Genomic DNA, 16,296 nt, shown 5'->3' with positions numbered 1-16,296 from the left:
TTGATCTCGGAAAATAAAAAAAATTTACACGAGTGAGCATAAAAAAAAATTTATACAAATAGAATTTTAAAAACCTTTCTGATACAACAAATATTGAAAGACATTCAAAGAAAATTGGCTTCTTTTCGTGAAGCAATTTAAAATTTCAGCAAGTAAAAAAGCAGTAATTTTTTTCTGATTTTGTTTAGCAAACATAGTATAATTTTTTTACAGAAAGATAAATTAATATTTTCAACATTGTAAAAAATGTGATCATGCAAAAGACACTTCCGACGAAGGAAACGTGCTTTTCCATGACGCACGTGCGCTTTCATTAAGCATTCGTTAGAGTTTCCTGGAAAATGCGCACTCGCAGAGCTGGCTGGATTATGATGGACAAGTGGCATCGTACTAATTGCCAAAAACCGTACGAAGAATTCCGTCACACTCGAACGAATAAAGCGACAGTGAACAAGGTCAAGTTAATTAACCAGTTTAATTCGACTTTTTTATGGCTCGCAATAATATGGTCCAGCTGTTGATGTATTTTCTAAAATATATGAATCATGATCTTACGATTCGTTTCATAATATGATGCAATTAGCAATTTTATATATTTTGTTTTTAATAAAAGTGAAACTGTATTATCAAACGTGTTGGAAACGTGTTGGAAAAATCATAAAAAAACCAAGTCTTTCTAGATAAAACTAAAAAATAATAATAATTTTTATTCTCGAAATAAATTACAATTATTACAAATTATAAGGTTTTGTTTTAACTTTTTAGATACATCAAAGTTTAAATGAAAAGTAAAGATTGCAAACAGCAGCCAATCAAGTTTCACAAATTGTGAATAAATTTATACACACACATATTTATGAAATATTTATCTATTAAATATAAAAATTTATTTCCATCAACAATTCTCACATACGATCAATCTTTTTTTTATAAACGAAACTTCAAGAAAATAATTATGTCTACAATCGTCGCGGCGGCCGCAGCAATATTAATTTATACTACTGCGTTTCACGACAAATGATCATGGAATTGCGGTAGACCTATATATGCTCTGGATTTACAGTTTTTAATTTTTATTTACAAATTATTTATATTATATCAGAGAGAAAGGAGAAAACACTATAAATATATACTTTTCAAAATACATCTATCTAAATGATTTAATCACATTTGCATCTCACATATGTTTCTAATCCGCAAATATCGTTTTCTAGCAGTTAGGCTGAAAAATATGCAAATGATTAAAGTGCAAAAGGATACGTGCATGATTACGAATAAAACGATCGAAAAAACATTTGCACCAATGATAAAAATTAAATTAATTTAAATTATTAAATTAAAGAGAGAAAAAACTACTTATCCGCGCATATACGCAGGTAAGAAACATGCATCCCTGTTTATTATATATGCTTGAAAATAGCATTGAATAATCATCAGATTTTGATTTTTGAATTTTGTATATTTTTGAGATGCTCGTAATCATCTCATATGAATATACGAACAGCGAAGAAACCCTTTCGGAATACAAACTGCGCATGCTTATAGTGGCGAATGGTGTTGATATTAACTCCGGCTGCGAGAGTCACAGTTGTCAGTCAGCCGAAAATCGGCGGCAGTGACGGACGTGTATTTTGTATGTGTTCATGTGCATGTTTCTCTGTCGTGTTGCAGAATGCACGTGACTTATAAAAAAAAGCAGAAAAAAGTGCAGCGTATAGCAAGTGGTACGAGCAACGTCACAGTGAGTACATTTATTTATTTTCAACTTTGCAATCTATTCTTGATATCAGCTGTCAAAGTTGACAGCTGATAGTGCTTGACTGTGTATCGATTATAGTCGACAATTTTGCATTTAAAATAAATATGCTTAACTACCGAATATCAGCTATCTGCCATAAAGTTTAGTAGTACTTAACAGATTAAATTGAATATAATACTTCTATTTCAAAAATACAATTTTATATATATTTTTCCAAATGTTCTCTTTTGGTAAAGAAAAATGTACACAATATAATACACGAATGTCACCACGTTTTTTTAATGAATGACAGATTATGCTGAATATATCTCGAAGCTATTCTTGGTATAATAACATTTTTTTATTGCACGTATATATAGTTGCTCGTAAGAAGAATCCTTTGACAATGGCTAAATATAAAAAAACGCTGATATAATTAGCTGTACTAATTTATAGTCATACTAATCAGTTTTGAATGAAACTCGTACAATAATATAACATGAAAATAAAGAATGAAAAATAACAATATGCACATATGTGATATAATATTTACGTACAGATAAAGTCAATATTAAATTAAATAGCTTAAAAATTAAAAATAAATAAAAGAAACTAAAAACAATAAATAAATAAAAACGAAGTTTTAATATATGACAAAATACATATCCTGCGTATGCGTAAATATGTTATTTGTATTAAAATTATTGAAATTAAATTTGTGTATTTAATAAAGGATAATAATAAAATGTAATTGCGTGTATCCCGATTGAAATATTTGTTGCTGCTTCGATCGGCTTATCGACTAGTCGAGCGTGCTGAATGCTTCTCTCATGCACGACTAGGCACCTTATTCGAACGTATTGTCAAATCGTTCGTAGGGACAGATAAGGACAGCGTAAAGCAGGGAGGGACGCAGACAGGAATTGCATCTGCAATGCAACATGGATAGGTTGGATGAAAAACGATCGAACCGCGATGATTCCTCTGCCAGCAAGCGGCTGCAGAAGTGCATTTTCGTTTCTTATGTGAGTGCTGTCGGAAATATGTCGCGCCGGATTTTTTTTACAAATCAAAAATCTGCTATCCCGACGAACTGCGAATTAATATTCGTGGTTTGGGGTCGCTGTTAATTAACGATTTTAACATAAAATTATTATATTATAATAAGTTCAGAATAGAGGGTTGATTGCGAAGGCTTAAATTCCATATTGTATTAATCTCCGAAAAGAGAGATCAAAGTGTATCAACAATTTTTTATAACTATCTTATAATATCTCTTCTATAAATATATATATTTTAAACATTTCAAATTTTAAGTTAAAAATAAAATTAATTATTGCTTCGAATAATCATGGCAAAATCATATGAAACAATCAATTGTTGAAGTAATGATTTGATGAGTATTAATGGAATAACATTTGTAATAAATATCATGATAATTTAATAACTATATATTTGACTATTTAATTCTGAAAACTATTAATAATTATTATTAATAATTATTATTATTATTAATAATTATTATTAATAATTAAAACAGGGAGGATATACAATGTATGCGTTCTCTATATGCATTTTCGAATTATATTTAACGAAAAATTTCGTACACGTCAAATCGGTCAGCCATTGACGCATTGACGTTTCGATACACCAAAATAATGTCGATGGCGGCATTTATCCGGCGCAGCTACTATTTCATATGAAATATCAATGCTTTATTCGCAAGTTTTCACCGAACAGCTGGATAGTTCAAATTTTTTTATTAATACTTTTTATGAATACACTCAATACCAGTGTGCTATATATTGATAAAAAAAACCATCAGCTTTTATATATCGTTGTTTGTAGAGACCAGCTTTGATATTCTTTTACATAAAAAAAATTGAATAATTTGTCGACATGAGTTTTAATAGAAGTATTTAATGTGTATGTGCACATTTTTTTTATATCTCTCTTATAATTCTCGGAAGTGTAACGTACCATTTTGTTATTTGATTAAATATTTGTTTTTAGTTGCTTGAGTTATATGTACTTTATATTATTTTATACGAAAAACAAAACCATTAATAATTCATATATATATTGTGATTTTCTATAATTTTATACTACATTGTAATTCCTACATTTCTATAAAAAATATTTATATAATTAGTTATTAATTGCTTATATAGATACTTATTAAATTTTTGTAAAAAAAGCCTGCTTCAAAGAAAATGAATTCGCGTCCAAAGTTTACTGTGACATATAACAGACACATATTGGGAAAGTATTCTGTCAAGTCCTAACATGACCAAAACGCAATTTTCTTCAAAAAGCATTCGGTAAAACAGAATTCATGTTGTATAACAATATAAAATCTTCGGATTTCTCGTGGAAAAATACATTTAGAGAAAAAGAGAGAAAAAAATCCGAAGAAAAACTATTTTCAAGAGACGAGGGAAAAGGTATAATGCAGGGATATATCTCTCACGGGGCATTTCACGAAATTATTAAGGATTACGGTATCCTACGCCGTTAAAGATTAAATCGTCTATCGAGGAAAGCATGAATACGTCTCTTCCTTTCGTAAGCGCTCTATCCGGCGATGTCGAGCCTCGTAATATCGCCAAGACGATCCCTGCCATTCATCGGGCTCGTCGTTTTTCTTCCAAACTTCCAAACCGACATATTGACGTTGCTCGCTGGCAATTCGTCGTTCGGAGTTGCGCTTTCCTCGATGTAAATCCCACCTCTAGTTCCATCACGCTTCGTTCCGTCATCATCCCTCTTAAACTCCGCTGTTTATTCATCCGGCAACCTCATTTAACTCGATAACGATCAGTTTTGATCCCGATAGCAATACGAGTGTACTAAAATTTAGATGGACTCTCCCCCTCTCTTCTCTTTGTTCACACATTCATTTAAATACAAATAAACTAATCTGTAAAATCACATTTTTAATTACAGCATCTAAACAACACGTTTTCCATCGAGATTAAAAATGCACACAAGTTGAAATTGCACTGTAATTATGGTATACTATTTAAACCGACTATTTTTACGTATACGAGTTGGTATAAAATAAAGATATTATGAATTAATATTAAATTAATAAATAGAAACATTATTTCATTTATTTAAGGTTCTATTTGTTTGCGATATAAAATTTTAATGATGATACATGTTATTCATAGATAAAGAGCTTAATAACGTGTTTAATAATTTATTATAGAATTAATGTAAGTGGAGTGATTTTAACCGATGTCAAATACACAACACAATATTTTTTAAATTATAAAATGAATTTATTGAATTTGCCTGGCGCGGATATTGATATAAACTTTGCAAGACTCTAATCGATGATCGTATGTCCACATTAATACGGTGAATAAACCCAAATTTTGATAAATAGATTCATTATTCCGTTTGATTAGCTTTTCAGTAAGTGACAATATAAATCCCTAAAATACAATTGAGGTATTTTATAAATTAAACGATATTTACATATTGTGTGCATGTGTGTGTTAATAAATCTTATAAAGTTATTCAAATATTAAACACGTTTATTTAATAATCGTCAGGGCTTTATTAAAATACAAATAATTATTAATTAAACTATTTATTGTTACCTTTTTTATTAAATTTTTTCATTACGTCATATAAATTTGTGAATTTACGCTTTTAGAAAAAAAAAATAAAAGGCAAAAAAATTTTTTCTGCAATATTTTCTATGCAAATGATCGTAATATAACAATAACGACAATAAAATATAATTATTTCGTATTATTATATTTTCAATAATTCTGCTTTGTTTTCAATGTAATTCAGAAATTTCCTGCGGATAAATCGAAAACGTAATATAATTTTAAAATAATAAAATAATTTCGATAACATATAAGCGTCTCATTCAAGAAAATCATAATCGCAGAGAAAGTCGGTTCTCTTTTGATAGATATTGTTTCTGTTGGTGAGCGAGGATACAACGAGCAGGGCAGAACGCCAAGCAGAGTAAAATGCCATGCCCTATATACACCGCCTTGGCGCAATATATTTAGGCACTTGGGATTTATGGTTAACCAGCTTATTAGAGGCCAGTGATGCTCATGGATCGATACATCACATATGGTGCACAAGCACCGTGTTTCTTATCTCACGCATTGATACGATCGCGAATCTGCATTGATTATCTAAGTATTGTAGAAAAAATGTGCAGAAAGAAATTGTAATTGCATCAAAATTTAATAAAAATAAATAATTTTTTTCCCTTTTTAAACCGCTACAAGATTTTATAAAATTTGAGAATCATTGTTCGTTTCAATTATTCTGGCCGCAATGCAATGCATAATTAGCCATTTCATCGATTCTCATTTTCATTTAAATAGAATATATTTATTAATATTTTTCAGTCATTAATAAATACGTGCATACCTTTCTTTGATAAATAATTAATAGTTTTGATGAGAGAGATACAAACATTTATTATATTTCACAGTAATATAATATTGCTTGATTTCAGAAATTATTAAATTATTAAATTATTTAAAAAGTATATGTTTTCTTAAACTGCTTATTTATGTCAGAGACATTTTTCATCTTTATCATGTTGAATATTTCGGATGCATGATCGTTCAATGAACTGAGAAAAGCGTGAATAATTTAACATATTCGTTTTGGCACCAAGATTCTACCCCACGATCGGTGAATGACTCAGTCAGTGCATTTTCAGCGGCGCTTTGTTATATATCGAGCACGTGATTACCGTGGTAGCAATTGTCTCACGTATTGACATCACTCTAACTTATGGTACTCTCCCTCTCTCCTTGCATCACTGCACATCCTCGTGTTCGCGATCTCGCAGTTACGTTAAAATGAAACGATAATTCGCGAGATCAAATTCGAAATTGGAATCGTTATTTTTTTCCACACTTCACATCATGTTCCCAGCTTTTCAATTAAATCCACTTGGATGACACTGCCTTTTCAAATAAACTGTCAAAAATAAAAAAAATTATTTGTTTTATTAAGTGTAAAATGTAAAAAAATATTGACTTTTATATGATTAATTTAAAAATTAAATCACTTTGCGTCAGAATGACAGTTCGCAGGATCAGATCGAATCGATAATTGGAACAATCGGTTTCCGATTCTACGCTTCTTTCTTCTTTCGTCACGATGTGACTTCGGCAAGTTCCAATTAATTCTTTTTTGAATGACTTTCTTTGGAGACACGTTAAATTTAAGAAATTTATTCTTTTCAGATATCAAATAAAAAATTGATTTAGCCATCTTTGATGTATTTTCATTTATCGTATATCTTTCTTTATATTCTGTAATATTAGAATTTACAATGATTTTTCAAATATTCAAATCACTGTATAACTGTGATTTTTTTTTAAATAATCACGTCGTGCGTTCTGGACAGGAGTGAGAAATGTTAAGTTCGTCGACATTCGTGCGTCAGGACGTCCGGTTATTTTTTCCTTTGCTTAAATTTTAATTAAAATGCAGGGAAATAACGGGGAAATAAACGATGAACGTGAGGATGTGCAATGGACTTTCAAACGTGAGGGAGATTAGGAATTGTCGGTTGTTCTGCCGAAACTAATTTGCATTTTAATTTTATATGTTCCTATATTGTAATTTAATTTTTTTGCGCGTTTAGTGCGCCATTAATTATCTAACCGATAAGCATAATTAATGGACATAAAAGAGAAATCAATAATAATTCGTTATAAATTCCTCAATAGTCAACAATTTAAAACGAAAATGTAAAGATGGAACAAATTACATAGAATGCTCAAAATAAAGTAAATATTCTTTTAATTATATTTATTTGTTCGCAAGCGTTGATTAAAATGGAAATGTTTGATATTATCAAGATTGATTTATCAGGATAGAATAGAAATGTTTACACTGCTGCTACATATTCTGCATTACATACGAGCCTTGTTAGAACGTTATTAAAACTGATCAATTCGCAATAATTACATATTGATATTTTTCTTGTTATAGGTGATGTACAGTATTGGAATTGTATACTACGTTGCTTTGTTGCTGCTTGCTGTAGTAACAAGCACGAATTCGACAAAATGTTCCCGAATTATAGAGGGTACCACTATGTCGCGCAGCAACGCCAAAGACAAATACAACTTTTTTATGACACTTTTCAACAGGACCGAACATATATATGCATATATGCCAAATACCAAATATAATGGTAAGTAGACAAACTGTCGTGAATAATTAGCGCCACGAACAAATATTAAAATCTCATTATAATTATAATAAATCTAATTGTTTATATGTAAAAAATTGAAAAATATGACAATAATTGCGATTTTATTGTCGTACATAAAAAGAAAATTTCAGTTAGCTTAAATTATTATATATTATTTATTACATATTGCATTGTGTACTTGAATAAATTTATTAAACTATATATATATATATATATACTGTTGAATGTGTACATACATGAATTGAGGAAATGTCCGATATTGATAAGTTATCAAAGTTGTGTCAAAATCAAGCACGACTTTAATCATTAATTCTGTCAATATCTTTCGCTGTTTACGTGATATTAAAATGTTGTTGAGCTTTGAATATAATATATATAATATATGAATGTACAAACGTTTGCTGACACGGAATTATAAAACTCTAAAAAATGTTAGATATTGCATCAATCATCAATATGCTTTGAAAAAGATTTTACGACATTGATGAAATAATAGCACGTATTACGAGATGTAACAAGTGTGAAAATGATAAATTATAGGAAAATCATGTAATCCGCGAAAGACAATCAATAAAGCTATTTATATATGTTATGATATTTACAATTGTGTAAATTATATCTGTGCAAATCACTATAAAGTAGAGAAGAGTGTATGATTTTTTTATTCATATAAAGATAAATCAATATACATACATATATATGAATTTTGATAAACAGAGAGAATTTTCTTTTAAAATTTACTTTGAAAATCGTGAAACAATATGCTATTGGAAGAATTTTATAAGAGTTTCTCTGATTAATATTTATCAAAACAATAAATATTAATATCTACCACAATAAGATATATATAAAATATATATATGTTCGATTAATTGTACATATTAATATTTTTTATTGTGATAAATATTAATCAGAGAAACTCTTATAAAAATGTTTTTAATATTATATTGTTCCACGTTTATTATAATTTGAAGATAAATTTTAAAAGAAATTCTCTCCGTGTATTCAATAATAGAAAATTAGATTTATCCGCAAATCCAAAAAGCACGTCTTAAATAAAAAATATATAAAGAGAAATCTTTTTTTCTTTATTAAATTCTCCAAGTTAGAGGAGATATGTAAAATAAATTTCGCGGCCATACATTCGAGGAATTGAAACAAAGAGGTCATCGACGTATCAATTACCAGCATTTCGATGATCGCGCAGCTTTGAAATTCAATGCGCGAGCTGATTTCCTCGCGCGGCTCTACGCTTTTAGCGGTAATTACGGCAATTACCACCAGAGAAGACCGTAGATCTTTAGATGTCGTAGAGAGAGAAAGAGAGAGAGGAGTTTCTGCGCGTCGCAACGGCGGTCTTCCGGCCAGCAGAAACCGCGCTACGGATTGAAAGCCAGGGCGGAGATTCGGGAAACGACGCTAGAAGATCGAAAAGGTCATTTTCGCCTCGAAAGTCGAGATAAATGCCGCATGGACGACTCGCCCGAGCAGCGATGAACTTTGACCGATTAGCTTTGTGACAGTTTTACGCGGCTGCGGTTTGATATAATCGTCCTTCGTCACTTTCGGAAGCTGCGCAGGTTGTACAAGATCTAGCACTATAGAATTTTATTGACGACGAATTCTGTGTTGAATTTGGAGAGAATTTTTTTTTTTACCAAAAATTGAATTAATATTTTTAAAAAGCCGAATATTTTGCTAATTAAATATTGCATTAAATTTTTTTATCATTTCTTCATAATCTCTTTGATTGAATTACATTCTATTTTATAAATTATATTCTATATAAGTAAAAATTTAAATTTTCCAACTTTGTTCAAAACCCTTTAATTTTAAATATTTTATTGCATTAACTAGTCGTATATTAACATTGCACTATCAGTTATAAGAGTTATAAAACATTTCTCATAAATGTGTCTAAAAGTGTATAGATATATAAATGAAGAACATTTTGTACATACACACAATGTATATATTCAGTTAAAGTATATATTTATCTTCATATAAAACTATTATTTTATTCAGTTACGATGCACCAAGGTGTCGATACATTTTTCAAGCTCGACTGCATAGATATCTTTACAGCTTTTTTTCACGTCTTTTATATCGAGTATCGTTAACTCGTGCGACATGATATCGTTAGTTGGATCAATGACCGTAGTCTCAGGTCTTTTCTGTGTCGACAGGTCGAAGTAAATATCCTTGATATGACCCTCTCATATTTTAACGAGAAATCTTTTCGAATAAAATCGTCCAATCATACAGAACTTTAACGGTGGAATATAGCAGAGATTTATGTGTATTGCATCGAGATCTCTAATAGTTCGAAAAGGAGATTTATAAGATCTATAAAGTATATAATTGCTCAATATATAAAGATTGATTAGCTACTTGGTTTTCCCATAAAACTCTGCTTTAGTTATTTGCACAGATATTGCTCTAATATAAATTTTTTTGTATTATTTATTAGTTTATTATGCGGTTTAAAAATTATTTTCTTCTTATTTCTTGCTTTTCCTCCCTGTTTATTATATATTTTTAAAATAATATTTACTGTAAAACTCGTTATATTTCTAGCGATTATTTTTTTTCCATTAAAATTTCCTTATTGTGAGAATACGTTTGTTTTGTTTGTTAGAATTAAATCAATTTTACGCGTCGATATAAATTCCAGTATCTCCTACGGAAACGTCTCCATTTATCTGGTCGGCGACCCGAGCGAGCGCAATAAAATTCGTTTTCTCACACATACTCTCTCTCTCTCTCTCTCCCCTGATCTTTTTGCGAAACTTAACTCTTCGCGCAGCTCCACTAACGCATGCAAATCTCGCGGGGCCAGTGAATTAATGCATTACGTAACGTTGGCGGGATGCCAGGTGTGAGACACCGCCGCGTCGTGCTGCAGATTTAACACAAACGCGCGGACTCAATGGCCGGCTCGATAAAATTCTATTAAATCGCGTCGACCGAAGAAGACGACCACGCTCGTCCCAGGGGGTTAAATTCCAAAGAAGCCAGCTGGAAAAATTATTACATCGTATAATCGAGAGTGTCGCGAAACAATGTGGTGAGGGATAGTAAAGGCTAGTATAATCAACGTATATATACGTTAAGTCTTTTTTCTTTGTCTGTAGAGTGCTTGAAAATCGGAGTCCTTTCGTATATTTTATAATATACACTGAACAAAAATTGTTAACTTGATTAAACCTTTCAATTAAATATTATTTTGTTAATTGAACATATAAACATATTTAAATTAAATCTACAAAACGTATATTTGACTTAAATACTAATATATATTCAATTAACAAAATAGTATAATTTAGTTAAAAGATTTAATGAAATTAACAATTTTTTGTAGTGTACATACACCATTTTCCAGAGTTTCTAATTTTTCCTCAATGAAAATATTGAGATACATTTAATTGTTGAGTAATCGATTTTCTTAATGGAGAAGAAGTTTTATGATTAATCAATATATATATGACTTTGTAATGAGAACCTGTAACTGTTGCGATATCAGTTAACAGTAATTGCAGTTTTCGTAGTACATATTTTTCCATGATCTATATCCCGTAGTTGTAATTTAGAAAAGGTCAATGAATCACTAAGCGCAAGAGTAAATGGAAGCTGTCGGTGCAACTGACGCTGAAAATTGCCTGCAGCGTTAATTAAGTTTAAACAGCTAAATTTTCATTTTCTTTTACACTAAACCCGGAACAACGCCATTTAGGAAAATAACGATGACAAGTCAATTAAGAGTACTTAATTATACGGTCGGTCGATAACTATTATTTTAGATCTCTCTTATACTGACTGACTGTTCTCTTCGATTCTCATCCATTCTCTTATTTTATTTATCACGTGAATTATCGTAATATGAAAAATAAATTTCAAACTGCACAATATTATTGCGTAATTATTCGTAACAATATATGTATATAACAAGGCCGCATGAACGCTCAAGGATTTTTCTTCCTCGATGAAGCAAGCCGACGATCTATAAAGTATAGAAGTAGATAACGCAGCGTGTGGTCAGACACATTTCCGCGCGCACCCTACTAAACTCTTTTTCCACTACTTCACCTGAACGAATGAGCCGAAAAAAATGAATGTAACGAATCGCGTGCGTCGGAAAACCCTCGTAGATTTTTCGTCCGCGAGTTATGCGGCTCTGAATTCGATCAGATAGCACCGTCATTTCACGACGTCGCGATTTCTCAGCTGTTCGCTCCGTCAAACTCATCGTCAACCACGGAACGCCGGAAATTGGTCGTCGTCTCGTCCCGCGATTATCCGAGGAATTTCAAGCACGCACAGTCGGAGAGATGGCGACGGTTTTACGCACACGATTAATTGTAAAGCGCGTATTCCCGTCCATTCACATTATTATTCGAGATTGATTAATAATTCATCCCGTTGCTATCATCGAGCGTTACGCGTCTGTCCGATAAACCCTATTGTCCGATTTTACATGATGCAATTCGCTTTGTTTGAATGAAAAGTTGAGCCTTCAGTGAACGAATTTAACACAAACACTATACGCGAATCTAGTCATATTGTGTGTACGAATGTGCAGATACAAAACGCAAATCGAATCCAATCAAACTCTTGTCAAATCGAAAGGAGTGGAGAAAGAAAAGAGAGAATGAGAGTTTGACATCTGCAAAATCAAATAATTGAAAAATTGTTGAATACTTGGGATTGATATCGATAATTCTAGTTCCAAAGAAAGCAGATGAAAAAAAAGAGTAATTAATTCAAAATAATATAAGAGAAAAAATCGTAATCTTCGTAGACCTTATCGTATTTCTGATATGAAACATTGAAAATACTTCTCGGACATTGTCGAACATCGGGAGTCTCGTTATGTTGGAAATGCGATACCCCGACGAAGGTCATAGTTAACTGCGTTTCTGCCGTTAATTCTTTTAATTCAGGGTTATGGGAATCAACATGCGGGAGGTAAACACAGACGTCATGACTCATCGTCATCGTTGACGCAATAAATTCAAGCTTCAATAAATACCGGCAAATACAGGATTGGGTTGTTATTTAATTCAATTAATCATAATGTAAGGTATTGTTTGTGGATAATATGTTAAATCGCTCATATATGTATGTATACTTTTTCGTGACACAAATCGCGTATTGTAAATATTCATGGTATAGAAAAGCGAGCATAATATCGCTGCAAAGAACATCTTTTATTTTTAAAATTTTTCTTTCGTACGTGAGCATATTTGCTAGAAAAATTAGCTATAAATTAATTAAAGAAATTACATGCCATAATTTTCCATGTAGGTATAGCTGAAATTGTTCATAATTATTATCCTTTTGTGTGAATTTGATTATAGACATCGTAATTATAATTAACTCTCAAACACACAATAGATTATGATATGTGTGTGTGCAATTTATTATAAATATTTCGTTTTGAAGAACTTTTTTTAAAATTTATATGTCAGTCTCTTTGTATATATAAAACATAATTCAAGAAGACTTGTAACACCAGAAGCCATATAGCTTCAAACAGCTGAGTACATGCTATGCCATAGAGAATGACCTGCGAATGCACAACTTTGAGTCTAGACTATTTCGCGATGCATTTAAATATTTTTTTATTATTTGCATACTTTTCGTGATATGTCTTATTATTCAATATTCTTTATTTGAATGTTACTTTAAGTTACATTACAGTAAACCATTTTAAATTTGGTAAGGAATAATTCTATCGAGAAAATTTACTAGATGCGTAAATAATAAATAGACTCGACAATTTGACCAACACACAATTTGAACAACGTTTAAATAAGGTCGCGTGAAATGTAGCACATTTACGTATGTTGAAGAAAATTTCGTAATAGAGAAAGAAATATACGAATCCCCTTGAACGCAACAGCGGATTCACGGTGTGTCGTGTTTAATCCATGCTATAAATAGCAAGTCGGTAGCCGAGCTGATATATATTTGTATTACGAGAACACGAATATTTCTGCGATACATAGAAAATCTATAAACCGATATTCATGCATATATTCATACATGTTGTCATATCACATATGACAAGGAGAAATTATTGATTATCTTAATCATTTTTGTCTTCTTATTACTAATTTTTAAAGAAAAAGAAAATTTCTTAGAAATAATTCATAGATAAAATGCAATAGTACTGGAGAAAATAGAGTGTACTGATTTTTCCTGCAAAGTGCATTATTCTGTTTTCGAAAATTAAATCAACATTCTGATGCATCAATATTCTCCTTTATCGAATTTGTTTGTTTTTTTACGTCTCCTGCAAAAGTTTTACTTCGATCGCTTAAATTTTCTTTTCTAGAAGTAGAAGTGCAAAATTTCTCACTCGTAATCAATTTTGAACTCCGCGCAAATAAAACGAAGGTTTCTCGTGTTTTATTTTTAATCAAATTATTATAAAAATTTTTATAATAAAATTTTAAAATGTATTTTATTAATATAAATTAATAATATCAAGCCGCGAAGCAATAGAATATGTATTGTATATTATTGTTACACATTGCAATTTTATTAAATTATTATTTTATCAAATGTCATGTAAACGCATTACATATCATGATAATCATAGGCCAATATGGTTTTGGAAGACTTTTATAAGTTTCTCTGTAATTAATTAATATTTACCACAATAAAAAAATTAATATGTACATAATCAATTTTACTATGTACATAGTAAAATCAATCGAACATATTTTATATCTTATTGTAATAGATATTAATATTTTTATTGTGATAAATATTAATCAGAAAACTAATAAAATTCTTCCAATACAACATTGTCTCACGATTACTATGATTTACAGGACAAATTCTAATAAAAAATTTTCTGTGTATAAAAGCATTTGATTAAATTTTATTATGTCAAAATTTTATTTTTTGTATGTATAGTTATTACGGATAAACCCACAAACATATTAATCGTTTATAAATAATGCACCATCAATTTACGATACATTGCGATAATTTTATAAAATGAAATGTGTGCAATACGGGTATACTAAAGAGAGATTGTCGATTATTTCAGTGGTCCTACAGATCGATAACTCCAATGAGGCACACCGGAAGTTCACGAGATTCCTCATATCCGCTGAGGCCGACAGTGCAAATGAGACGGCCGATGCCGGCATTTTCGATCTACAAGATGATACATTGACAAAATTTGCGGATAATTGTGCGAACGCGGTCGTTGAAACATCAAAAGTATCAAAGGAAGAAATATCGGTTATTTGGACAAGTCCTGCCGAAGGTAGCGGTTGCATTCTAATCAGGTGAAGCAATACTCTTGCATGTTAATACAATGTATAAAACGACAAGGATAATATATATCCTGCGAGATTAATATTAATTAAAGCACAAATTATATATCTATACTATTAATTATATATATAATATTATTAATATCTTTATATCTGCTTTAAAATAATATTTTATTGAATTAAAAATTCGAATTTGCAAAGAAACAAAAAAAAGGATATTTGTTTATATTTGCATGCAGATTATATTTAGCCTCTATTTTTTTTCTATGGCAGAGCGACGGTGGTGGAAACTCTAGATACATGGTACATGGATGACTCAAACTTAGTACTTACTATGTGCCAAGATTCAAAAGCGGAAGCCGATCGTGAGGATCCGGTCTTAGATCAATGTGGCGCCTGTGACGAGGCAAAGTACGAAGTCACCTTTGAAGGATTGTGGTCGCGAAATACCCATCCCAAAGTAATTAAAACAGAAAGTAATTAAGAACGAATGGATAAATAAAAATAATTCTGACTAATTAATATTTCGAGCTCAAGTGAAAAATAAAATTTGTGTAGTGCTCTCGTGGAATACTCGAAATCGCGAAACAATCGATCGTTTAAAGAGCTTTCATATAATCGATGCATTCGCGGAATTTATGATTGTATCGTTCATCCATCGTTACATATTTTTCTTCTTACAGGACTTTCCGAGTAAAAATTGGTTGATTCGCTTTTCGGATTTAATTGGAGCATCACATACCAACGATTATAGATTTTGGCAATATAGTAGCAATGGCATGCCACATGCACACGCATCATACATGGCTAGTATCGGATTGCGGCAAGTGGCTGAGATTGGAGGAACACGAAAACTAGAGTCCGAATTGAAGGACCGGGTAAGAAATATTTATATTCAACAGTTAGATGAAAACTCTGTTAAACTTTTAATCCAGTTTATCATTTTCCTGGAAGGAATATTAGATATAAGTATAATTAAACTTAATTGTCACTGAACAAAATTTGTTAATTTGACTAAATCGTTCAATTAAATATTATTTTGTTAATTG

General features: G+C 30.8%; 2 protein-coding genes across 6 annotated transcripts in view; one reads left to right on the top strand and one right to left on the bottom strand.

Annotated features, from left to right (window-relative positions):
• The window catches only part of LOC114943156 (uncharacterized), a 36,611-nt gene that overhangs the window by 5,758 nt on the left and 14,557 nt on the right, over positions 1–16,296 (bottom strand). The window lies entirely within an intron of this gene.
• The window catches only part of LOC114943155 (spondin-1), a 24,479-nt gene continuing 9,765 nt past the window's right edge, over positions 1,583–16,296 (top strand). For all 4 annotated transcript variants that reach the window (XM_029318734.2, XM_029318732.2, XM_029318733.2 and 1 more), the window contains exons 1-5: positions 1,583–1,741; positions 7,730–7,934; positions 15,016–15,259; positions 15,521–15,707; positions 15,931–16,125. In XM_029318734.2, coding sequence (XP_029174567.1) covers positions 1,673–1,741; positions 7,730–7,934; positions 15,016–15,259; positions 15,521–15,707; positions 15,931–16,125 — 900 coding nt within the window. In that variant the 5' untranslated portion in view covers positions 1,583–1,672. The remainder of the gene's footprint in view (positions 1,742–7,729; positions 7,935–15,015; positions 15,260–15,520; positions 15,708–15,930; positions 16,126–16,296) is intronic.

The sequence above is a fragment of the Nylanderia fulva genome, unplaced genomic scaffold, assembly GCF_048542155.1.
Source record: "Nylanderia fulva isolate GAGA-0341 unplaced genomic scaffold, ASM4854215v1 Scaffold11, whole genome shotgun sequence".
Lineage (NCBI taxonomy): Eukaryota > Metazoa > Arthropoda > Insecta > Hymenoptera > Formicidae > Nylanderia > Nylanderia fulva.
The sequence above is the reverse complement of the archived record's forward strand: the minus strand, read 5'-3'. Positions and strand labels throughout refer to the sequence as shown.